Below are 24,643 nucleotides of genomic sequence, written 5' to 3' on the forward strand. Positions count from 1 at the left end.
GCAGATGGACTTTATATTGATGTTAAATTACAACAGAGAAGGACTGTATTCACTAATTAGGTGACATCTGATTAAAAAAATATATCACGGCATGTAAAACAACCCGTCTACTCCACACTTTCTCACCACGCTGTGTTGATCTAAACACCGTAAAATCCAAATAACACATGTAGGGTTGTGGTTGTAGGGGTGTGAATACTTTAGATCACTGTTGATGCATTTATCCAGAGTGCCGTCCTTCAAAGGTACTCGACACTTCAGCCCAATCAAGATTTGTCTGAAATATAGATTTTGTTCTGGGTGCATTTCTGACTCCTCGCCAGTAGAGGGAGCTCTTGATGCATTAATTTTAATGCTTTTAAACTTTTTCTTTTCTCCTGCATGTATTGCTGATAAAATTGGTTGTGGCTCTTTACACGGTGAGCTAGTTAATAACAACGCACACATGTGAACATTATTCCATAATTTATTTTTCCAGTCGTACGTTCCCATTGCCTTGCAGGTGTTATGATTCAGGTTAGTGATGCTCAGGCCCGGTTCCTGACAGCCCGCCTTTCTAGCTGCTCATCACTGCAGCTCAGCTTTTTTTTATTTTTTATTAAATACACACAAACAAAAGCCAAATCTATTTACACACAAACGGGCGACTTCATCCTGTTTCCAGTGATGGATGAAGAGGCAGCTTCTCTTCTCGTCGTTCACAAACCCGCGGAAGGCTCCGATTTCAGGTTAAACACAGAAAAATCAGCAACATGAACACGAACTTTCTGTGCAGCTACGAGGAAGTTAATTACGCGGTATTTTTAAAAGCATCTTTCTACATCTGAGGAGCCCAGACTGAGGACTTGGTTGTGATGCACATCAAGGTCAGCAGCCTGCTGGCTCCTCTGAAGGCAACAGGCTTTACTTCACATTCCCACGTTTGCTTTAAATCTCTTCTTTTCACAGGCAGCTTATTCTGTGCAGATGACGCATCACCTCACTCTTTTCACGAGAAAGACGAGAACAAAAGAGCTTCATCGTTTATCGTGAATGTAACAACCAGCTGGACTAATAGTCTGACCTAAAAAAATAAAATAAAATATGGACCTGTTACAGGAGGGGGAGACGGGCTGGGTACCAGTACCCAGGTTTCAACAGCTTTATTTCCTCCACGGTGTTCCTGCTTTTCACAGAGAAGCCGGGGAAAGCGGCTCCACCTGTGTGGCGCATAATGACGGATTAACGGGCCAACGGAGGCTGTGGCTCTCCTCCCAGGGTGCCATCCCTCCAGTGGGCAGCTGTGGCTGGCTAATGATGCTGTTTTTATGTGACAAATGAAAGGCTATGTATTTAAAAACAAACCCTGACCTGTATTCAGAACCTAACTGCACTCGGCAGGGACTGTGGGAGTAAAAGCATTTAGAGAAAATGCATAAATTTGTTGCAAAACCCAGAGAAATAGTTTTTTTTTTCTTCCAGCTGTGTTGAGATGGAGGCTCCGCCGGCTGCAGTGTGGCGAACACCGGGAGGTTAATTTAGCACCGCTGGGCTTATCCTCCACACACGAGGGCCCCTACAGATCTACAAAGACCGAATCTACAAAAAAACGGTTCATGCACAGACGTGGAATTTGAGCACGTCGTCTTAGAGCTCGTTAAAATACGCCGGATCTAAGGAGATAAACACTGTTTACGTGACCTTCATTACGCGGCAACACGGTTCCCAACGAGGAAAATCTATTTGGTGCCAAAAAATCCTTGTTTTCTACAGATTCTGGGTTAGGAGCCAAACACAGTTGGGTCCTCGGTGGAAGGCAGGGAGTCTGTGCAGGGGGGGGGGGGCGATGGCCGCCGTGTGACGCAGCATCCCCTGATGAAGAGGAGCCGTCCGTCAGTCAGTCAGCGATGAAGTGGACGAACGTGACGGGGAAGGCGCCTCTTCTCATCGGCTCTCCTTCGATGTGGCCCAGCTGAAGAAGAAGAAGAAGAAGAAGAAGAAGAAGAAAGAAGAATTAGAAGAAGAAGAAAGAGCCGCAGGTCAGACGGAGGAAACAGAAACACTGTTTTTATTAAATTAAGCCTTCTAAAAAACACGCACTCTCTAGTGTCAAACACAGTTAACAGTGAAAAAGCTAAAATAGATGAATTTTCTCACTGCAGCAGCATGATCTCACATAAAAAAAAAGATCATTTTAATTTGAGTACATTTAATTGTGGGTTCAGGTCTAATTTTAAGGAATAACTACTAAAATATGAGGCGACGCAGAAATGAAGAGCCACCAGGCAACCGTTAGACGCCGAAGGAAACATAATATTTTTCTTCCTGCCATCAGAAAAGCAAACGTGGAGGTTTCTAAGCTCCTCTGGGGATTAAACTGAGCAGAAAAGTTCAAGATTTGGCTTTTCAGCACCAAACGCTGCAGGTGGACAGTAGCTGAGAAAAGTAAGCACACCCCTCACTTTGCTGCCGGCGGTTTGGACATTAATGGATTGAGTTATTCTGGTCCTGTTCCAGGAGTAATCCAGACCAAATGTACTCAAATTAAAGGGAATCATAGTTCATAATTTCATGCTGTTGCAGTCAAACATTTATTTTAAGGCTTAATACACATAAATAACCAGATGATCCAATACTGATTCATTTAATCCCAAACCAGCCGAACAAACTGTGACAAATATGCTGGATGGAAAAAAATCCAAAAGTTTCGTAGATCTTAAAGTTTCCAGACACAGAAACAAGTCATCTGTAGTTTTTGCATCAAGCATTTTAGTTAAAACTACAACTAATGAACCATTTTCGTTGCCAGTTCCTCTATTTTGTCTTTAATTCTTCCGGTTCGGTTCCCTCAGACCCAGCAGAACAGGGAGAACCTGCAGCAGAACAACGTTACTGATCCCAGCAGGCTCCATTGCAACAGGCTCCACTCACCCTGGACTCTGTTTTTCCTGCACCTCCATCTAGAAAAAAGTTTCACGGCTTTAAAAAGTGGATCCGAGAGTCAAAAGCCGTTTTAATCCTCCAGCGTTCCAATGAAATCACCCCCATTAGCAGCTTCTGGTCAGACTGCAGCAAATATCCCGACTGCTGCTAATCTTTGCTTTGCAATTTTCACTGTGCAAACAATGAAAAATAAATAATATTCTAATTTACTCTCAGTCTGACCGCAGATGCTGTTTCTACCTGCAGTAGATTTCCCCTCCAACTGTATTTAATTATATTTCCAAATGTATTCACTGCAAAAACAGGATATAAAAATAAGTAAAATGTTCTTAAAAATTTGTGTTTTTGTCCTAGATTTGAGCAGGTAAATAAGATCATCTGCCAATGGAATGAGTATTTTGACCCCTAAAATAAAATAATTAGACATCCTGCACTTGAAATAAGATGATGGAGATGTTTTTAAGTAAATTAAAAAAAATCCATATTCCATTGGCAGTTCATCTTATTTACCTGCTCAAATCAAGGACAAATACACAAATTTTAAGAAAATGTTACTTATTTTTAGTTTGGTTTTTGCAGTGTTTATATAGCGGATGCTCTTATGAAACCAACAGTGGAGAAAAGAGTAAAAGTAACAATTCTGACCATAAAGTCAGTCTTTGTGGTTTTCAGACATCTTTAATGGACGTCCACCGACACAAACAGGCCGAGACATGACAGCGTTAATCAGAGCGGCAGCCAGGAGGACCATGGTGGCTCTGGAGGAGCTGCAGAGATCCACAGCTCAGGTGGGAGCGTCAGGACAACCGACAGCTCAACAAATCTGGCCTTTGGGGAAAATCTTTCTGAAACAAAGCCATTAAAAAAATCCCTGTTTGGTTCAAACGTGGCAGAAGGACGATCCGTTTCCTCCACATCATGCAAAACGCTGTATGGAGGAAAACCGACGCCCTAAATACAACATCTGCTATTTAACACGGTGGTTGCTGCATCATGGTGTGGGGATGACAGGTAGACAAAAAAACAGCCTGTAGCCAGAGCTATGATTCTGTGCTTTAGGTTAAAGCATGTTGAAATGGCCTAGTCCAAGTCCAGACCTCCATCTAAGTGAACATAAGTGGTGAGGTACTGATTTTCACAGACGTTTGAGCTGTTTTATGAAGAATCGGCAGGATTTGTGTCTTTTAACGGCACTGAACGTGACAAAGTTCTTAAATTAATCACATCTTAATGACCTAATTTTAGGATTTTCTGAACCAAAATTGAATCACTGATAACACCCACCTACATCTAAACGGCAGAAACAGCTTAAAAAGAGTCTACATCACCACAGACCTCCCACTACTGAATTCAAAACGAGGTTCCTCGTTCATATTACCTGGGGTGAGAATGTACTTAATATGTCCGCGTAAGTCATTTTAACCGCCGTCTAGACCTGGAAATGAAAAGCTGGGACATGTTCTGCTTCGGTAATGTTGACAAATGAATGCGACATGAAATAAAAACGACAGCAAAGCAAAGTCTGCCTCCTCTGCTCCCCGGTAAAAAAAACCCCGCTAATGTCTTGTCTAAGCAGGTCCTCACAATATTCCTGAAGTAAAAAGTAGGGCTGAACGATTTTGGAAAATAATCTAATTGCAATTTTTTATCATAATATTGCGATTTAATGCGACCAAAGTTTAATTTATCATGTCTTTTTAAACATATACAAACAACAAATCATTTTGTTTCCTCGCCGTGCAGATCAGGTGCTAAAAGACCCACAGCATCTAAACTCAGAGCAGAAATGATTGCGTTCTGCCTACAATATATTTCAACCAAAATTGCAATTTTGACTTTTCTCCGCATTAACCACAAGCAACAAAAATGGCCTCTAAATAAAGATGTTTGTAAACAAGGACTATTTAAAACAAGAACTTTTAATTTTTCTATTAATCAGAATATGATTCAACAGAACAGCTTTTAATTGAGTTGGACATCAATCCTTGTTGAACATAAAGTGCAACCAACAAACAAGTCTATGTATTAAACTGATTGACCAGAACTTAATGCTATGTATGATTATATAAACTCTAAAACAAGTAATAAAATTAGATTATCTCACTGCTGCAACTGTCTTCCCTTCCATGTGGAGGCAAACCCACTTTAAACATAATTACTGTCTGATTCACTAATTGTTACATAGCCAGAAATTGCAGACCTCTGCGATGTGGAAATTGCGTTATTTTAAATCACGATTATATTGAATATGCAATTAATTGTTCAGCCCTAGTAAAAAGTGATGCTAGATCTGCGGGGTGCGGGACAGAGACGGGGGACGTCTGGGGACCTGGGCTTCATGCGGGGACAGAAAGGGAGACTAAATACGGTCGTATCTGCAGGGGTGGCACAGAGGACAACAAGCTGCAGCTGGTTGGCGCTCAAACAAGAGGCTCCACAGAGGAAGCAGCAGCAGGCGGAAAAAAAGGAGGGGGGGGGGTGTTGTTGGCTAAAATGAGGTCAGATTTCTGATTTGAGCCAATATGGTTTGAAGCAGAGGTCGGAGCACGGTGCAGAGACTGGGAGCGATACTGACCCACCACTCCTGGTCCTCCTCTCCGTCCACCACGATCACGTCGCCCTCAGAGAACGTCAGCTCGTCCGGGTTGTCGGCTACGCAGTTGTAGACGGCTTTCACCCGCTTTGGTCTCTGCTTCTGAGACAAATAATATAACATGTTACAAATCCCATGTGCTGGAAAGTGAGCATTTTCTTTAAAAGGTGCATAGCCGCGTTTTTTTACTTCTTTTTTTATTTCTACGTCAGCAACTCACTCTGGTTGCATACAAAGTTTTTATGAAAGATTATGACGTCCTGCTGGCATATTAGTTGTTATTTTTGGTGTTTTATGCTTTGTTTTTGCTCAATTTGTTAGTAAGTAAAGCATTTCATGTTTATTTAGGATATTAACGGAAGTACGTACTGCGCATGCACAGCACACTGCAAAAAGGAAACTAAAAGTAAGTAAAATGTTCTTGAAATGACTGTATTTGTCCTTAATTTAGCAGATAGATGGGATTATCTGCCAATGGAATGAGTATTTTGACCCCTAAAATAAGATAATTAGATATAATGCACTTATAATAAGATGATAGAGATGAGTTGTTCCTGTCTTAAGTGCAAAAATCTTATTCCACTGGCAGATCATTTAAACTTGCAGCTTAAATCAAGAACAAATGCACTTATTTCAAGATAATTTTACTCACTTTTACTACACTTTTTGCAGTGCAGGGGTTAAAACAAAGAAGCAGCTAACAGCTATTAGCATCTCCCAGCGAAACAATGAAGAAACGTCCAAGATCCAGTGGGAAAAAGCAAGAGAAATATGATTCCAAGAGGGAAAAGCCTGGAATGTCTCTGGGAATCCAGTCAGAACGTTGGTGTTCACTGAAGCTAAACCTGCCGAGGCTCAGATGTGACGCAGAGTAGACTGACGTGAGTAAATGTTCTGATGTGAGGCTCTTAAAGTTGCTGTAGATCGGTTTATTTAATTAATAACGGTTGGTCTTCATCACCCTGAGCTGCTGCTTTTCTGTCAGGCTTTGCAGAGGATCAGGCTCCGTCCGGTATTATTTAATTTATTAATTAAGCAAACCGGCATTATGATAGTTCTGTGATACTGTCGCTAATAGCGCCCAATGGAGTTGTTATTTTTAGGCTCACAAAAGACCATCAAAACATTGTCAGATGGAGGCGTGGTGTATATAACTTTAATTTATCATAATCAAACGGTTTTTGGTCTTTTTTTAAATAAGCATATAATGTGGCTATTTACCTTTAAAATGAAGTCCGCAAACATCTCTTCAAAGAAAACTGCTTTTATGTTTTTGCCATCATGTGAGTTTTATCCAAAAGCAAAACGTCCCTAAGGAGCTCAGCTGCTTTAAACCCAACAGGAACGGCGACCTTTGAACCCTCTGGAGGATTTAACATTATTTTAATTTGACCAAAAAGTTTGTTTATGAATGGAAAATAGTCTGGTGTCCCTCAAAAGCTAAAGTGTGAAGTGAGTGGCATTGTTTTAGACAAAAGTGTTTGTAAACATCATGTAAAAAATTATTCATACCGTCGTCGATAAGCAATGGAAAAATCTCCTGTTCAGGCATTTAAATAACTTTACAACATAATTTTGTTTCTTTTTTTTTTACATTTTAAGGTTATTTTTGATTCGGTTCAATCTTTGCAGAATACCAGCTGCAAATGCTAGGAATAGATGTTTTAAAACAACCACATATCTATTAAAATCTGTGCAAATGTGTTCATATATCCATAATTTTTGATCTTGGGACATTTTAAGATATCAACATCTGAATCTGAACTGGTTCAAGCCTAAAAACCGAAGAAAAACACAAATCCGAAGACGTTTCATGTTTGCATGTTAATATTTCCAGAAACTGAGAAGTGAGAAAGGAGGGTCTTAGTCAAAGGCCAAATGTGGATCACAGGAAGGGAATTTAATGGACAGGAAGCCAACAGAAATACTGGAACAACAAGAAGGGAGGCTGCAGAACACAAAAACAAGACTAGAAAATGAAAAGATAATGAAGGTCTACAGCAAAATAAACAACCAAAATATAATCTGGATTATAATAAACGAATGAAAGACTCACTGGGAATGTCTTCCTTGACGCGAAAGCCGGAGGCACCGAGTTCTGGGGGCATCCTGGCACTTCCTTAACTGGAACAGGAAACAGGAAATGACATCACAGCAACAACACTTTCCATATTTTTCAAAAGGATGGTTGGAAAAAAAGATGAATAGCAGCTACAACAGGCTTCTTCCTGTAAACTGGTCGCCTTATTTATTTACTCACTTGCTCTTTCTATAGATTCACTTCGATTAAGGAATCCTCGGCTGAAGCTTTTATCGCTGCTGAAGATAAAACACAGAATAAATGTAGATGTTGAGCTCATCGCTGTAAAATCGGCTCTGGAGCGTCCCTTTGTGTTCCTACCCAGCAGGAGATTTTGGTGGCCCCGACCGGGTCCCCATCGGACCCAGACCCGACTTGGACTGTATGGCTTCCATCTTGGCTACAGGGCCGAGACCCAGACCTGTAACACACATTAACACAAGAGTTTAGAAGTATAAACTCCTCAATACTGGACTCTCTGTAACGCCTTTTTATGCTATGTAAACCAATGATTATTTAGCGGAAATAAAACAATCATACATAAATCTACATCTATCTTGTATTGTCACTTGAATGGTTTCATTTGGATGCCAAGGTCCTGTACTGTAAACCAAAGAAATGTGCAAAAAAAAACAACAAAAAACACTGGAAATTGATAAAGTGAGGTTACATTCTCCTTACAATTTTGAAGAGAAAACTAAAAAAAAAATCCTTCAAGGAAATCTCATGTTTCCTGCCACCGACCACTATGTTAAAGTTTTTGCTACCGAGTTAGCCTTAAAACACATCAGGTTTGGGCTTTAAAGTCCATGTAAACTATCGTAATAGTAATTAAAGAACGAAAAAAAGGATTTTATTTAGCATTAATTCTAACATTAGCATACTGCTACTTATAGCAAATAATATTATCTAGGTGCTAATAAGCAAGTTAGCAAGCAGGAAACTTTACACTGCCATTAGCAAAATGCTAACACTAGCAAAAATGCTAAAATGACCATATTATCTATTAAAAGTAAATGCTATCCTCTATTTAAAGTTATGCAGCATACTAGCATTTGCTAAATGCTAGTATGTTAGCTAGCATGTTAGCTAATAGCATGTTAGCTAAGACCATCTGCTATGCTAACCAAATCTAAGTGACAGCCATTAGCAAAAATGCTAACATTAGCTAGTATGCTAAAATGAGCAAATTATATATCAAAAGCAAACGCTATCCTCCATTTAAAGTTATGCAGCATACTAGCATTTGCTAACTGCTAATAACAGCATGTTAGCTAAGGCCATCTGCTATGCTAACCAAATCTAAGTGACAAGCATTAGCAAAAATGCTACGATCAGCTCGTTGTTCAGACAGCATGTAGTATGCTAAAGTTAGGGAATATGTAGTCCTTAAGAATGGCTGTACTTTCTTAGGAAGTTGCAGTTTTGTTAATTTTGATAGAAAAAAAAAGCCTTTTTATTGAAAAACGTTTAACATCTTCTATTATTGCCTTTTTTGCACATATCAGGCATATTCTACGCATTTACTTAGGATGTCAAGAGTGGCCGGAGGTTGCACAGCGGCGCAGTTGGTAGCCCTGTGGTCTTGCAGCCAGAAGGTCAAATTGTTGTGCATGGAGTCTGCATGTTCTCCCTGTGCATGTGTGGGTTCTCTCCGGGTACTCCAGCTTCCTCCCACAGTCCAAAAACATGACTGTTGTGTTAACTGGTCTCTCTAAATTGCTCCTAGGTGTGAGTGTGTGTGCCTGGTTGTTTGTCCTGTGTGTCTATGTTGCCCTGCGATGGACTGCCGACCTGTCCAGGGTGGACTCCGCCTCTGGCCCAATGACCGCTGGAGATAAGCACCAGATCCCCAGTGACGCTGCACGGATAAACAGGTATAGATAATGGATGGATGTGTCCAGTAAAATAACAGGACGAGTGATGATCAATATAGTTTTGTACATGTGTGCGATTTGAATCCTTTCTTTTTCTGCAGGACCTGCTGCAAACTGAGTTTTCCAACTGGGACAACAAATGATGATTTGTTCAGTCAAACAGATGATTACCTGCATTAGAAGTGAGCCTCATTGGGGGGACAGGGGGGTGCATGTTGGGTGGGTCTGAGGATGATCGCTGTCGCCCGACCAGGTCTAAAGATCCTGGTTTCCAGGCGCTGGAGGTAGAGGACTGACTGGTTCCTCCGAGGGAGGAGAGCTGGGCTGTAGGAGACAGGAAAGGAGGAATGGCTCTTGGTTCACAGCGCTCTACACTGTCACTTTTAAAAACTATGTTTACTTAAAATGACCTCTGATAAAAGGACATTAGGGCTGTCTTGAGTTGATATGATTACATTAAAATCCGTATACTCCTTCCAAACTTGAGTGTTTTAGCTAACGTGCGATCTTACCCAGGTTCCTTGGGGGCAGCGGCGGAGCAGAGGAGGAGGTGGACTGAGGGGAGCCGGTGTTCAGGATGGTGCCATACGTCTCGTTGTTAACCAGGCTGGGCATGAAGACACGGTGCTTGTCCTTACTGAGACCCACACCATCCCGGCCCGCAGGCCCCAGTCCGGACTGTAGGTGGGAGTTACTGCTGGGGGTGTAACAGCTGACGGGTCGGTCGTCTCTCCGATGAGGGCTCGGCTGGAAGAAGTTCACGGGTCAGAGGGTGGGAGAATGTTAGGACCAGTGTTTTTAACGTTACGTGTGCATAAATATCTGCAGATGTTCCTGCAGGAAATTGTATTTGTCCTTCTTGTTACAGTTTATGCAAAAAAAAAAACAATGGAAGCCCATTTCTACGTCTTGAAAAAGACGACAGATGGTACGTCTCACGATTCAAAATCTTGACTTTCAAAGTCATAATTTGAAGTAATAATTTTAAAGCATAAACCGTGTAACTTTTAGCCACTAGGGGCACTAGACCTGTAACCTTCAGGTTTAGCGCCCCCGAAGGCCGCCGGCAGAACTGCACCGTTGCAAAATGAAACAGTCTCCCTCCGTGTTTTGGAATCTGACAGCAGACACGTTTGGCGCAGCAGACTGAGACGTCATGGAGTTACTTGGAAAGACGAGGTTATATTCACCCATCTAGATTAAATCCTACATCACATGACCAAAACCATGTCTGATCAGGTCATATCTGTTTTGTTTTGTTGTTATTCAGCATCCCATAACCTAGAATGGGTCACATGATCCATTCATCCTACCCTCTCAAGTTACCGTATATTTTGGACTACAAGTCTCATCAGTCAAAAAATGCGTCATAAAGATGAAAAAAAAAAAAAGTTGCATTGGACTATACGCATTTATTTAAACATTTATTTCACACAATCCAAGACTAAAAACTGACATTTAATCTGGTAAGGCAACTTATTAAACTACACAGCTGAATAACGTGAAACATACCTGGGAGGATGAATGGAGTAAATTAGCAACTCTAACCAGCAGGTTTTATCCAGCGCGTTTCTGCATAACGGACCTTTACGCTGAAAGTTGTTAAAATTACGCCTAAATTAGACCGTGAGCGTAGCGGTGCTACGTGCTAAGCTAACAGTACGACACGGATGTTTCAGAGAAACATAAAGCTCACGTGCATCAGAGAAGTTGTAACCTGCCGAGACAGCAGAGCTGTAAGCTAGCGCTAGCTGCTATTAGCTTCATGGAAAGCCCAATAAACGGGGTTCTGTTGCGGTCTGGGTCCTTAGAGCTGCACCACGCAACGCTCTGCTGCATGAATGCAGACTGAAACAGTGAAACAACATACAAACATGTGTTCTGTCTTTGTTGTTTATAAGTTAATGTTTCAATTAGAGCAGCATAGAGTTTTCACAAGCCTAGAGCGCCCTCTTGTGGCTACAGACGGTAATGTTTACTTGTTGGTTCATGGTCAATATAAATTACCATTTAAAATTGATATTCACACTGCAAAAAGAGAAATAAAAGTAAGTAAAATTGTCTTGAAATTAACGTAGTTGTCCATTATTTAAGCAGTTAAATAAGACTTTTTACCAATGGAGTGAGTGTTTTTACCCCTACAATAAGATAGTTAGACCTCCTGCCCTTGAAATAAGATGACAGAGATGAAATGTTCCTATTTTAAGTGCAAAAATCTTATTCCATTGGCAAATCATCTTATTTATCTGCTTAAATCAAGGAAAAATACATTAATTTCAAGAAAATTTTACTGACTTTTGGTTCCCTTTTTGCATTGTAAATCGCAGGATCAGCCAAACTGTGTGACTTTAACTTATAGTCCGAAAAATAGGCGAGTTAATGAGAAGCGCAGGCTGCACAAAGCTGCGCGCCAAGCGCTGAATTTTGACGTGACAAATCATTTAATATTTTAAATTAAGCTAATACTTGTGACAAACCTTACATGGTGCTGCTTTCAGATTGAATTTGTTAATGTTCTGCGTTCTTCTTCTATCATATGTGCTTAAACGCTGTGAAAACGTTGCATCCGGCACCAACCCAGAGCAGTCGCTCACCTTCTCATCCAGATCCTCGTCGCTCTCGTCCAGGTCCTCGTGTCTCAGGCGCCACTCATACTCGACGTGGACATGCGCGTTAAATTTTCCTGCCAGAGCTTGGCTGAGCTGTAAACACACACAGACCGACACACAGCTGACCGGCAGCTCCTGTGGATCGCAGGAGTGACGGAGACTCAGGGAGATTTAATGCAATAAGCTCACCAGCTCCTCGCACTGGGTGTGTTTGAGCCTGCGAGCGATATCCAGCGGCGTCTCCCCGGCTTCGTTGGCTTAAAGTGGAAAAGAAAACAGTAGGGAAGTGTGATTGCCCTTTAATTCCCCCTGCAGATGAGGACACACATACGGCCCATTTTCCCTCTTATTACCACTGCAACAGGAGCAGTGTGTGATTAAGCTGTTTCCCACGCTGACCTCCTTTTCTCTGATTCTGTTATCTGCTTGTTCTGTTGACTCCAGAGCACAAATATTACTGTTGTGAGAGAAAAAGCCCGCTATCGTTTGTTTTCTATAGCGGCGTGTGTGGGAACTTAGGCCCTAAAGTGAATGTGAGGATGAGGAGAGGAGGTGATATCTTTCCTCTAAAATACACTGCAAAAAGGGAACTAAAAGTAAATAAAACTTTCTAGAAATTTGTGTATTTTTCATTGATTTGAGCAGGTAAATAAGACTATTTGCCAATGGGATTAGTAGTTCTACCCCTAAAATAAGATAATTAGATATTCTGCACTTGAAAAATGATGATGGAGATGAATTTTTCCTACTTCAAGTGCAAAAATCTTATTCCATTGGCAAATAATCATATTTACCTGCTCAAATCAAGAAAAGATGCACTAATTTCAAGAAAAATTTACTTAATTTTAATTCCCTTTTTGCATTGTACAGCAGCTTGGAGGAACTGAGGCTTACACTGCAAAAATAGAACTAAAAATAAAAAAAATCTTCTTGAAATGAGTGTATTTTTCCTTGATTTGAGCATGTAAATAAGATGATTTGCCAATGGAATAAGATTTTTGCACTTAAAATAGGAACAATTCATCTCCATCACCTTATTTCAAGTGCATGATGTCTAATTATCTTAATTTAGGGGTCAAAATACTCATTCCATTGGCAGGTGATCTGCTCAAATCAAGGATAAATACAATAACAATAACATTTTACTTATTTTTAGATCAGTGTTTGCAGTGTGGTGTCTCATCTTATTTTTCACAGCAATGAACAAGGTTGTCTGTGCGGTTTTGGACCGAGCCGGTTCATTGGCCAACCAGGCCCAGTGGTACCAGGGTAGCAGGTAAGACGGTCCGGCGCAGGTATTCAAAAAGCGACTTGGCTACTACACCTTTAACTGACTTTACTACAAAAAGGCAAAGTAAGTAAAATTTCTTAAAATTTGTATTTTTTCCTTGAATTAAGCAGGTAAATAACACTATTTGCCAATGGAATAAGATTTTTGCACTTAAATAGGGACAATTCATCTCCATCATCTTATTTCAAGTGCTGTATATCTACTTATCTTATTTTAGGGGTAAAAATGCTCATTCCATTGACAGATAATCTTATTTACCTGCTCAAATCAAGGGCAAATACATTCATTTCAAGAAAATTCTACTTATTTTTAGTTCTCTTTTTGCAGTGTAAAGCAGGAAAACTCTTAATTCATCAAATAAATCCAACATTCAGAACCTTTTCTGCCAATGCGTCTTCTCACCGATATCTATGGAGGCCTTTCCACGCAGCAGCAGCTTCAGACATTCACTGTTGTCGGTCAGGCAGCAGTAGTGCAGCGCTGTGCTGCCTTTGGCCGTCTGCTTATCCAAATTCAAACTAAAAAAAAAAAACAGACAGAAACAAGAAAAATCAACCAGCTTTACTCTCTAGTTCACAGCTAAGAACCTCCAAAAACATGCATTCGTTACATTAAAGTATTTATACCCCTAGAATTTGTCACATTATAACTACAAACTTCAATTAACTTTATTGGTATTTTCTCCGAAGGACCGAAATACAAGCTACTGGGTATTTGTTTGCCTTAAACACACATTTATATTCTGAAACATGGTGGTGGCAGCATCATGCTGTGGGTCGTCTACCATCTCCAACAATGTTCTGATGATAGCACTTGGAGATCGTTTGATAGAAAGTGCAGTATAAATTAAATGTATTATTATTATTATTATTATTATTATTATTATAACTTTCTACAGCAAGAGCAGGGAAGCTGGTCAGAGTTTACACAAAGATAGAAGGAGATAAATCCAGGACAATCCTGAAGGAAAACCCGTTGATAAAGCTCAAACCGCATCCATTTATCAGCATGGCCTAGTCAAAGTCAAGACCTAGATCCAATTAACCCTTCGTTGTGTCCCGCTCCTGACCAATCCAACGTTAGTAACCGTAACAAATGGGGGGGGGGGGGGGGGGGGGGGGGGGGGGCTGGCATACATTCACTTCCTTCTAAAAATGCAGAGCCGGTGTGTGTATGGGACCTTGTTTCAAGGTACATGCTAACGCTAACTAGCACACGGTTGTTGCCTACAAGACAGTTGTAGATAATCAGTTAAAATTTATTTATCTTTTTTTAACATTAAATAAGGTAGATATGCCCTGCGTATTGAACAACTTCACAATGTGCAAACAATATCCTGGAGTGCTATAAAAAAAAAAAAAACACATTAAGCAGCCGGCTAGCGTAACAGATACCGAAATCTATTTTATAGCTTTCTGGCTGAAACCGGAGAGTTGGATTATAATAAAATAATATATTTCCTTAGCCTGTGATGCAAGAACATTGTTGTTCCTTTATACGTTTGTTTGGTATGTGAATTATCAAGATGTGGCGTGGCTGAGTCTTGCAATATGAACGCTGAGCTCTCGCTTCGATTTTTAGGTCCTTTTCATCAACATTTCTCCGCTGACAAATGACGTGAATATATTGCAGTCTGTTTTGTCTGGTGGGGAGCTAAGCGATGGGTCGAAATATCGAGGTTTAGAGATAATTTTTAAGAATGGGCAAAATTTCAAATCTGATAGAGGCATCATCCAAAAATACCTGCAGTAAAAGCTGATTTAAGTCATAATAAATGCATGCCGCACCTTTCAGATTTATATTAGTTAAAACTAGTGATTTATGCACTACTCTGCTTGGTTATGTTATATTACAAAGTAAAATACATCAACTCTGTGCTAAATGAGAGTTCAAGGGGTATAAAAACCTTTGCATTGCAAAGACTAAAAAGTTAATTTTCTTGAAATTAGTGTATTTGTCCTTGATTTGAGCAGCTAAATAAGATTATTTGCCAATGGAATTAATATTTTTTCCCCTAAAATAAGATAATTAGATAACCTGCACTTGAAAAAAGATGATGGAGATGAATTGTTCCTATTTTAAGTCTTATTTACCAGCTCAAATAAAATAAAAATACACCAATTTCAAGAAATTTTTTTACTTGCTTTTAGTTCCCTTTTTGCAGTGTAGGACAAAACTTGATTACAGGACGGGAAAGCAGTTCCACTAACAGTTACAGAAAGGATCTAATCTTTATGCAAAAAGCTTTAAACTACATAACAAAGGGACTGATTGAAACTGAAGCCTGTCTACGAGCAAGGAAGCCTCTAAAGAGGCGCCGTTTGGATTCTCCCGCCGCTCTTCCAGATTTTTAGCACCGCCGTAACAAGGCGCGGACTTTTGAACGCTCCCTGCGTCGTTTACCTGTTCTGAGTGAGGAAGTCGACGATGTGCAGAGAGGTTCTGTCCACCAGCCTGACAGCCAGATGGAGGGCCGTCTCCCCTTGTTCCTGAAGAGAACGCACACACCACCAGGTTATCCACACCAGCTCAGGGCTTCCTAGCTGCTGAAGAAAAGACGTTGGCGTTCTCACGTGTCCGTTAGCCAGCGGGATGGGCTCCATGAGGTCCACGCCCTCAGCGTAGACCTGGATGAGGGAGAAGATGTCGCGCGCCTTCACCGCCTCGCACAGCGTGTGGAGCCGCGGCGCCGCGTCGGGACACTTCCTCTTGGCAAACCGCTTCTCAATGTATTTGGACGTGATGAAGTCTTTCCTCGTCTGCCTGTTGAAGCGACACAATGACACAAATAAGTTCGCTGCCCTTAAATATTCACACCTTTTTTATTGGACCTTTTCACATTTAGTGACATTAACACCACAAACTTTAAGCTTTTTCGTCGGGTTTTATGTGACAGAGCAACACGACGTATAAATAAGAGAAAAAACATGGTTTAGATTATTTCCTGGTGAGGATGTTGTCTTGTACTCTCTTTTTCCTTCACTCTATTTTTGTCACCTTTTCTTCCTTTTAGCATTTTGTTTCTCTTTTAACTTTTTTGTTTATGTGTCCATTTAACTTGAACTAATCCCAAAATAATATCCAATCAAAAGGGAGCACTATGGCCAAAGCGGTAATGCTCCACTTGTGAAGGTAAATCTGTTAGGCTCTCTTTGGCATTAAGACAATTCTTAGTGCTACTCTGCCAGAAAGGACACACACATACAAAAACAAAAACAAACAAGCATCACCACATCATAATGCTGCCACCACCATGTTTCACCATGAAGGAGTGTTAACTTTTTTTCCACTCACAGCAAGACAGCCAAAGAGTTTAATTTTGGACCAGATCCCCTTCTTTTTTTGGTTGTAATGTAACACACTGCAAAAAGAGAACTAAAAGTAAGTAAAATTTTCTTGAAATTGATATATTTTTCCTTTATTTGAGCAGCTAAATAAGACTATTCGCCAATGGGATGAGTATATTTACCCCTAAAATAAGATAATTAGATATCCTGCACTTGAAATAAGATGATGGAGATTCATTTTTCTTATTTTAAGTGCAAAACTCTTATTCCACTCTTATTTCCTGCTCAAATCAAGGAAAAATATATAAATTTCAAGAAAATTTTACTTACTTTTAGTTCCTTTTTTGCAGTGCAAAAACTTGAAAAAGTCCAACAAATAAAGTTATGTGCAAGGATTGCTCTGCATGTATCTTATTTTTCTTAAATTTTCTCACAAATTGATGGGGCGCCTTATCTATAATCACTGTTGTGCTTACTGGGTGATTTTATGTGGTACAATGTGCTCAAAAATCTGTTAAAATGTGTAAGTACGACTGGTTAGCAATGAAGCTGCTCCACTCAGTGAATATTAGGAGCATTACGGTACACTACCTGAGGACCCCTGGGCTGTCTACCAGACTGCCTGACTGTAATGTCTAAACTAGAAGTGCATTCGTGTAAGGCAGCCTGGAGTACGCGCTAGCAGCAATAAACCTATTAAGTTAATTCAATATAAAAGTTTATTTTGGCCTTATGTTAGAAACAGGGCAGTTACACACTTGGGAAGAATATTTAATGAGCCTTATGGTCCGAAAAACTACGGTAGGCATTGCATACAGACTGTAAGAAGTACTGTGGTGGATTTTAACTTGACCTGGAATATAGACAGTTGCCACGGAAACCATTTGATACTAGTAAAAGCTGCACATGTGGCGTTAAGAGTAATAGAAATCTGATTCTGGGTGAGAAGTCCAGGCAAATACACCCTTAAACAGGTGAAGAGGAGGCAGATTAAGCTGTAAAGAGCAATAGAAGAACTTAATGGCTGATAAAAAGGGAGGCAGCGGTGTTAGCATGCACATATTTCATATTTAGCTTCCAGAGGAGAGGACTCACATGTCACTCGCTGGGTTCGGCTTCACCACATTTTCAGCATTTAAACAAGCTTCCATGATCTCATTAAAGCCTGCATTCCCCACGTTCTTGGCCAGCTGTGGAGAACAGAGAGAGAGAGAGAAAGGCAGATAAATAACTCCCGACTAGTTAGGAGTGGTTTTCCTGCGTCGGTGCAGCTAACGCCCCCGTCCTGTCCCGAGCTGTGAGAGAGGAGCCAGCCGTGTCTGACTGTGGCGTCTCAAAGCAATCATGGCTGGAAGCGTTTAATCCCAGATGTCCCACAGGCTGTAAATCTCTGCAAAGAAACCCTGATTTAAAAAAACAAACCAAAAAAAAAAAAACATGCAAGAGAGGAAGAGTAAAGCCGAGGATGCTGCAGCCGCTTGTTGACGTCGTCGTTTCAACTCTTAATTTACGAAAACTGCAACCAGATTCAACATCTAAGGCAACGCATAGAGATTGCATAGAGTCATTGACTTTGCAGCAATCCCTCATAACAAGCATACATGCATATGGTCTAATAAAAGGAGAAAGGTTCTACCAAGAGCTCCGAGGTGCTGAGAACATCCAGCGTGAGAGACTGGATCCGCGAGTAGTGGACGCCCAGCTCCCTGTGGATGCCTGAACATTCAATGCAGGTGAGGATGCCCAGGTTGGTGGACAGCCACGTCGGATCTGGAAGCAGAAGCAGCAGAGAACAACATGATCTAAATATACTTTATTATCTGCAAATCCTGAGCTAGCTTTGATGTTTTCCTTTAAAAAAAAAAAAAGGCTTTGGAAGTGACAGACGTGAGAAAAGCAGGACCATCTTTCTGCGATCCTCTCTGCAGCCTTCGATTCTGACGGTTCCTTAAATCCTAAGCTAACGTCTCGCACTGATTTTTCTAAGCCAGCAGTTCAACGGCTTGCTAATTGTTTTACATGTAGAACCCAGGATAGACGGTTCCACTTCAGACAGAGAGTTCCCACAGGTTCTGTTCTCGGCCCATAATTATTTTCACTTAGTTTATTAATAGAAACAATTAGTGATGAAGCTCGTTCTAAACTAAAGAACTCAAGGATTTATTTATCTTATTCTTATTACACTGAAACAAAAGACGTTATTCTAGTTGTAGCTTTAGAAAAGTTGGATAACATTACTTTAGACCAAAACCTCCACCTCGCTTTTATGCTTTCTGTATGTTTGTTAATGAATGAATAGAAACAATTAAGCTTGGAATGATAGTGATGACACTAGTTCCAGTGAAACTAAAGAACTCTTTACTTAGCTTATTCATTGGTTAATACAATGTTTGTTTTTATTAATATTTCCCTCTGTACTGTTTTTCTGTTCATGTAAAGCACTTTGAATCGTCTTGTTACTGAAAAGTGCTTCATAAATAAACTTGCCTCTATATACAGTATAAACAATCTTAGGCAGAGCATTGGAAAATTCACTTCTATGCTGATGACACTGTAATTTACTTCTTTATTCCATCGTTTTAAATGTGAACTAAACACATTTTTCACTAACGGAGCAATCTTACCAATGTCTGAGAAACTTTTTAATAAGCAATAGCCAACACATGGCGTCTACTTATAAATGTATGGCATTTTAAACTGACTATGGGTTTTAAGCACCGTGTTCATAGTCACATTTAAAAAAGCTTAAGATGTTTTAAGGTATTTGTTGTTTTTTCTGTAATGTAAAATTTTAACATTCAGATTCAGTTTTAACTTATCATCCTCTTAAATGGCTGGAAATGTTAATAATTGTAACCGATCAGTGTAAAAATCCTGTATGTGGAGCAAGAGGAAGATGATAAAAATAATACATTTGCATTACACAGGTGGCAAAGAAGTAAATAATTGTTTACATGTAAATATGTAGCCATGTAAAGCAACTAGGAAGCCAGATTAAATACAGAATACTTTGCTAATAATTTCCTAACACTATCTCTGATCAAAGTGATTTAATTATTAATAAACGCAGCTAATTAACAAAATACATTAAAAAGACCTGCTCTTTGTCTTCACCAAACGTCAGTGTGGACATCATGGGACGAGAAAGGAGGTCCAGTGGTGGCATTTTAAGGTTTTTGGAGAATTATTTTACCGTCTTACCGTCTGAAACGGACATATTTGCAGATTTTCTTTCAGAAACTTCTCCACACGTAGTCTATTTTCTCTGATTTCAGATTTCTGGAGGCCTCTTTAAATCCTATAATCCTCAACAATCTTCTCAATGAAGGCCTCAAACAGCTTTTTTTTTGGATCGGACTGTGATGTTCACTTTTCCTGCAACAGTTAGGAGCGCCAGGCTCGATGTCTGAGGTGCAAACATTTTAAATTGGGAATAAATATGGAGGTGTCCTCATGTATTGCTCATTAGAAATTGTGTTCCTCAGATTTTGCATGAATATTAGGAGATCTTTTCAGCAGTTTTTATTATTATGATGTGCATTTACTGCAAAAACGGATCTAAAAATGAGTAAAGTGTTCTTAAAGTTAGTGCATTTGTCCTTGATTTGAGCAGGTAAATAAGATTATCTGCCAATGGAATGAGTATTTTGACACCTAAAATAAGATAATAAAAAAAAAAAAAAGATGATGGAGATGAGTTGTTCCTATTTTAAGTGCAAAAATCTTATTCCATTGCCAAATCATCTTATTTACCTGGTCAAATCAAGGACAAATGCACTCATTTTAAGAACATTTTACTTACTTTTAGTTCAGTTTTTGCAGTGTTCTAACTCGGCATTGCTTAAATGACCATCTGTTGACGCGCACAGGTTGTGTTAGGGGTGCAGAACCTCTGCAGAACCTCTGCGCCGGCAGGGTTCTGCCGCTCACGTCTGCCACTCACTGGGGGCGCCGCAGTCGCAGCACACGTCGTTCCCCGTCATCCTCTTCACTTCCCCCAGGATGGCCTTCGTCAGCTCCTGCACGATGTTGTTCTCGCCAACATGGTGGTCCCCCTTAAACGCCTGATTCAGCGCCTCCTCCTTACTGTTCTGCAGGACTGAGATCCAGCTGGTAGCATGGGGAGGAGGAGGAGGAGGAGGAAGAGGAGAAAATAAAGCAGACATGAGTTCAGTGGCAGAAAACAGTGGCTTGAGTCACACTGAAAAAGAAGGAGAGGGAGAGAAGGAATGGAGGAAAAAAGAGGTAAAGATGTCAACAGAAAGGGTTAGGAAGGAAGTTTAGATGGTAAGAAGGTAAACAGCCACTTACATCTGGCAGTCCTGGTCGTCTTCAGCTTGAAAATGATACGTTCTGTCATCTAGGAGGAGAAAAAAAAAAGGACGCGTTTAATTTAGACCTTTTTAGGAAATCTTTATCCTGAATTTACTGCAATTTACTGTGATTTTTTTAAGCTGTATGCAAACAAAATTTCATTCTGTACGCACATTGGGCATGCAAAATGACAAATAAAGTTGTCTAAGTCTAAGTCTAAATAAAACACCCCCTGGTTTAGATGCTTCTCTATTTAACACAACCCTGCATATACATTACTAACCAAAGGGAGTAAGATTTTTTTTGTAATATATCAACAAAACGTCACACATAGCCAGGAAGGGCATATCCGTGCGTTAGAGCGGCCTAGTCAAAGTAAGGATCCGAATCCAACTGACAATCTGAGGCAAGACTAGCACTGCAAAAACAGAACTAAAAATAAGTAATATTTTCTTAAAATTAGTGTATCTGTCCTTGATTTGAGCAGGTAAATAAGATGATCTGCCAATGGAGTAGGATTTTTCCACTTAAGATAGGAACAATTCATCTCCATCATCTTATTTCAAGTGCAGAATGTCTAATTATCTTATTTTAGGGGTTGAATACTCCTTCCATTGGCAGATAATCTTATTTACCTGCTCAAATCTAGGACAAAAACACAAATTTTAAGAAGATTTTACTTGTTTTTAGATCCGTTTTTGCAGTGAGAAAGCTGATGTTCACAGATGCTCTCCATCCAGCTGGCAGAGACATCCCTAAAGGACCTGCGGTGAAAAAAAGAGCTTCTAGCATTCACGCCGGGAGCCTGAACACAAAAGCACATCACATTTATAGACTTTTATTATTTTATTTCGCATGAAGCCCGGTAATATTAACTGAAGTTTGCAGATGTGACTAAATTGTTTGCAGGGCAGCGCAAACGTGCAAATCTACCACCTCCTGCACAACGAGTGAATCTGTAATCTAGCTCATCATCATCATCATCATCATCATCATCATCATCATCATCATCATTCCTGATATAGTTTCCCATCACGAGCGTGGATCTCCACCGGACTAAAACCCCTCCACTCTTCCCCCAGTGACCAAAGTCTGTGGGGGAAAAATGCTGAAAACCCAGAGCAGACAACGTGAAACAAAAGGATGCTGAACCCACGCGATATGAGGTCGAAGCTCCTCTTCTCCTCAGGGTTGTGTTTCACCTGGCAGGTCAGCAGGTTGAGCTTAGCAGGCGGTCTGTTAGCCTACCAGAGACAACAGTCACAAGGAGAAACAAGCCGCGTCAGCAGGAATGTGGAGCCTCCCCTCACTGAGGGGTCAGAGGTCACTGCAGGCTGCTCAGATCTGCCTGCAGAGAAACTTACGGTTCCGTGTGAGATGGTCAGGTATCCGTTTCTGGCCGTGCATTTCCTCTTCTGCCAGACTTTCCTCAACCTGCACACATACAGAAGGCCATTAACCCGTTAGGCGCCAAAAAACGTGAAATTTGAATAAATTAGAGCAGCAGAAGGTTTATTTATTTCAACACTTCAAGTAAATAAGCGGAGTTCTTGTAGTGAGGACTTGGTCTGGGCTCCTTTTGCATGAATTACCGTATTTTTTTCAGACTATAATGCGCACTTAAAATCCTTAAATCTTCTAAAAAATTGACGGTGCGCCTTAAGGTCAAAGAATTACGGCACTGCATCAATGTGGAGTGATCTGGAGGCGATCCGCCTGTGGTTCTACTGAGGAGTTCTGGAAGCCAGAGTTGCTTTATTAGCGGCTTTCAGCTCGTCTGCACTGTTGGTTCTGCACTGCAAAAACAGAACTAGAAATAAGTACAATTTTCTTAAAATGAGTGTATTTGTCCTTGATTTGAGCAGGTAAATAAGATGATTTGCCAATGGAATAAGATTTTTGCACTTAAAATAGGAACAACTCATCTCCATCACCTTATTTCAAGTGCATGATGTCTAATTATCTTAATTTAGGGGTCAAAATACTCATTCCATTGAAAGATAATCTGCTCAAATCAAGGATAAATACACTAACTTTAAGAACATTTTACTTATTTTTAGATCAGTTTTTGCAGTGTGGTGTTTCATCTTATTCTTCACAGCAATGAACAAGGTTGTCTGTGCGGTTTTGGACCGAGTCGGTTCATTAGCCAACCAGGCCCAGTGGTACCAGTGGTAGCAGGTAAGACGGTCCGGTGCAGTTATTCTAAAAGCGACTTGGCTACTACGCCTTTAATAGACTTTACTGCAAAAAGGGAAATAAAACTAAGTGAAATTTTCTTGAAATCAATGTACTTTTCCTTAATTATAGCAGGTAAATAAGACTATTTGCCAATGGAAAAAGATTTTTTGCACTTAAAATAGGAACATTTCATCTCCATCATCTTATTTCAAGTGTAGGATACCTAATTATCTTATTTTAGGGGTAAAAATACTCATTCCATTGGCAAATAGTCTTATTTAGCTCCTCAAATCAAGGAAAAATACACTAATTTCAAGAAACTTTTACTTTTTGCAGTGTTCACTGCAGTGTTGCAGTATTCACTGCAAAAAGGGAAATAAAAGTAAGCAAATTTTCTTGAAATTAGTATTTTTTCCTTGATTTAAACAGGTAAATAACACTATTTGCCAATGGAATAAGATTTTTGCACTTAAAATAGCAACAATTCATCTCCATCATCTTATTTCAAGTGCAGTATCTCTAATTATCTTATTTTATGGGTTCCATTGGCAAACAGTCTTATTTAGCTGCTCAAATCAAGGAAAATATACAAATTTTAAGAACATTTTACCTACTTTAAGTTCCATTTTTGCCGTGTTGATGTTACCCTCTGATTAAAAAGTCTTATTTTTCTGAGCTGTGTGCCGCCCAGCAAACAGAACCGTGTGCAGCCACTGGCCCAGATCTGTCCTCTGAGGCCCGTTTGAAAAGCTCACCCGTCGCTTTTCTTGAACAGGAAGCCGCTGCGCTCGGTGCCGTGCTCCTTGTTGCCCTGCGGCTGGTGCAGGCTGTAGGTCGTGCTCTGCCGCACCTGGGAGTCCTGGTCGGATAGACAGCCGGCAGAAACCACAAGTTAGCTGGGAGTGAACATCTAAAAAGGCACTAATTGATCAGCCAGAGACAGGATTTCACCAATTTTCCTTCAATCAGCACAAACTGGTGATCAGCGGGTCAGATTCTGGCGTTTATTTCCAGAGATGACCAAGTTCTCCATCTATAAACTCACTACTTTTTAGACATTATGGATATCTGAGTAACAAAAAGTCACCTGGTTTGGTTTTACCGTCTATTTTGTTCCCCACAGCTCATCAAAAACTAAATTTATGACTTTTTCCATTATTAATTTTAAACATTAACAATAAAAAGGGTCAAAGCAAAGGTTTTAATTAAAGGACTCAGTAAAGAATTCGGGAAGATTTAATTAAAGTTATTCCTTCCCGGAAAAAAGGAAATGTTCTTCATGCCAGAGGCTGCAACACATGGATGAAATATGACAGATATTTCATCCAAATATTCACTTTAATGATTTAAATATGTGCAACAGAACTGCACGACTTCCTAAAGGTATCCGTCTGGACAAGGTTTATTATGAAACCTTACGAGGGCTTAAATCTCTTCATGTGTTTTGATTCAGCGCTGATTTTATTTGTTGGAAATTCAAGTTTACAGA

General features: G+C 40.1%; 1 protein-coding gene across 7 annotated transcripts in view; it reads right to left on the reverse strand.

Moving 5' to 3' along the window:
* Positions 1–450: 450 nt before the first annotated feature.
* asap2a (ArfGAP with SH3 domain, ankyrin repeat and PH domain 2a) overlaps positions 451–24,643 on the reverse strand; it is a 73,142-nt gene continuing 48,949 nt past the window's right edge. For 2 of the 7 annotated variants that reach the window (XM_021319135.2, XM_021319132.2), the window contains 19 exons: positions 23,910–24,013; positions 22,338–22,407; positions 22,130–22,217; positions 20,971–21,019; positions 20,603–20,769; positions 18,296–18,429; positions 17,755–17,849; positions 15,946–16,135; positions 15,776–15,861; positions 13,775–13,890; positions 12,271–12,338; positions 12,067–12,174; positions 9,985–10,219; positions 9,644–9,796; positions 7,917–8,016; positions 7,776–7,834; positions 7,572–7,639; positions 5,498–5,617; positions 451–1,951 (listed from right to left, as the gene is read on the reverse strand). In XM_021319135.2, coding sequence (XP_021174810.2) covers positions 1,877–1,951; positions 5,498–5,617; positions 7,572–7,639; positions 7,776–7,834; positions 7,917–8,016; positions 9,644–9,796; positions 9,985–10,219; positions 12,067–12,174; positions 12,271–12,338; positions 13,775–13,890; positions 15,776–15,861; positions 15,946–16,135; positions 17,755–17,849; positions 18,296–18,429; positions 20,603–20,769; positions 20,971–21,019; positions 22,130–22,217; positions 22,338–22,407; positions 23,910–24,013 — 2,085 coding nt within the window. In that variant the 3' untranslated portion in view covers positions 451–1,876. Of the gene's footprint in view, positions 1,952–4,300; positions 4,358–5,497; positions 5,618–7,571; positions 7,640–7,775; positions 7,835–7,916; positions 8,017–9,643; positions 9,797–9,984; positions 10,220–12,066; positions 12,175–12,270; positions 12,339–13,774; positions 13,891–15,775; positions 16,136–17,754; positions 17,850–18,295; positions 18,430–20,602; positions 20,770–20,970; positions 21,020–22,129; positions 22,218–22,337; positions 22,408–23,909; positions 24,014–24,643 lie in introns of all 7 variants that reach the window. The other 5 variants (XM_036151015.1, XM_036151012.1, XR_004933436.1 and 2 more) reach the window with 4 other exon arrangements.

Source organism: Fundulus heteroclitus, chromosome 19, assembly GCF_011125445.2.
Source record: "Fundulus heteroclitus isolate FHET01 chromosome 19, MU-UCD_Fhet_4.1, whole genome shotgun sequence".
NCBI lineage: Eukaryota > Metazoa > Chordata > Actinopteri > Cyprinodontiformes > Fundulidae > Fundulus > Fundulus heteroclitus.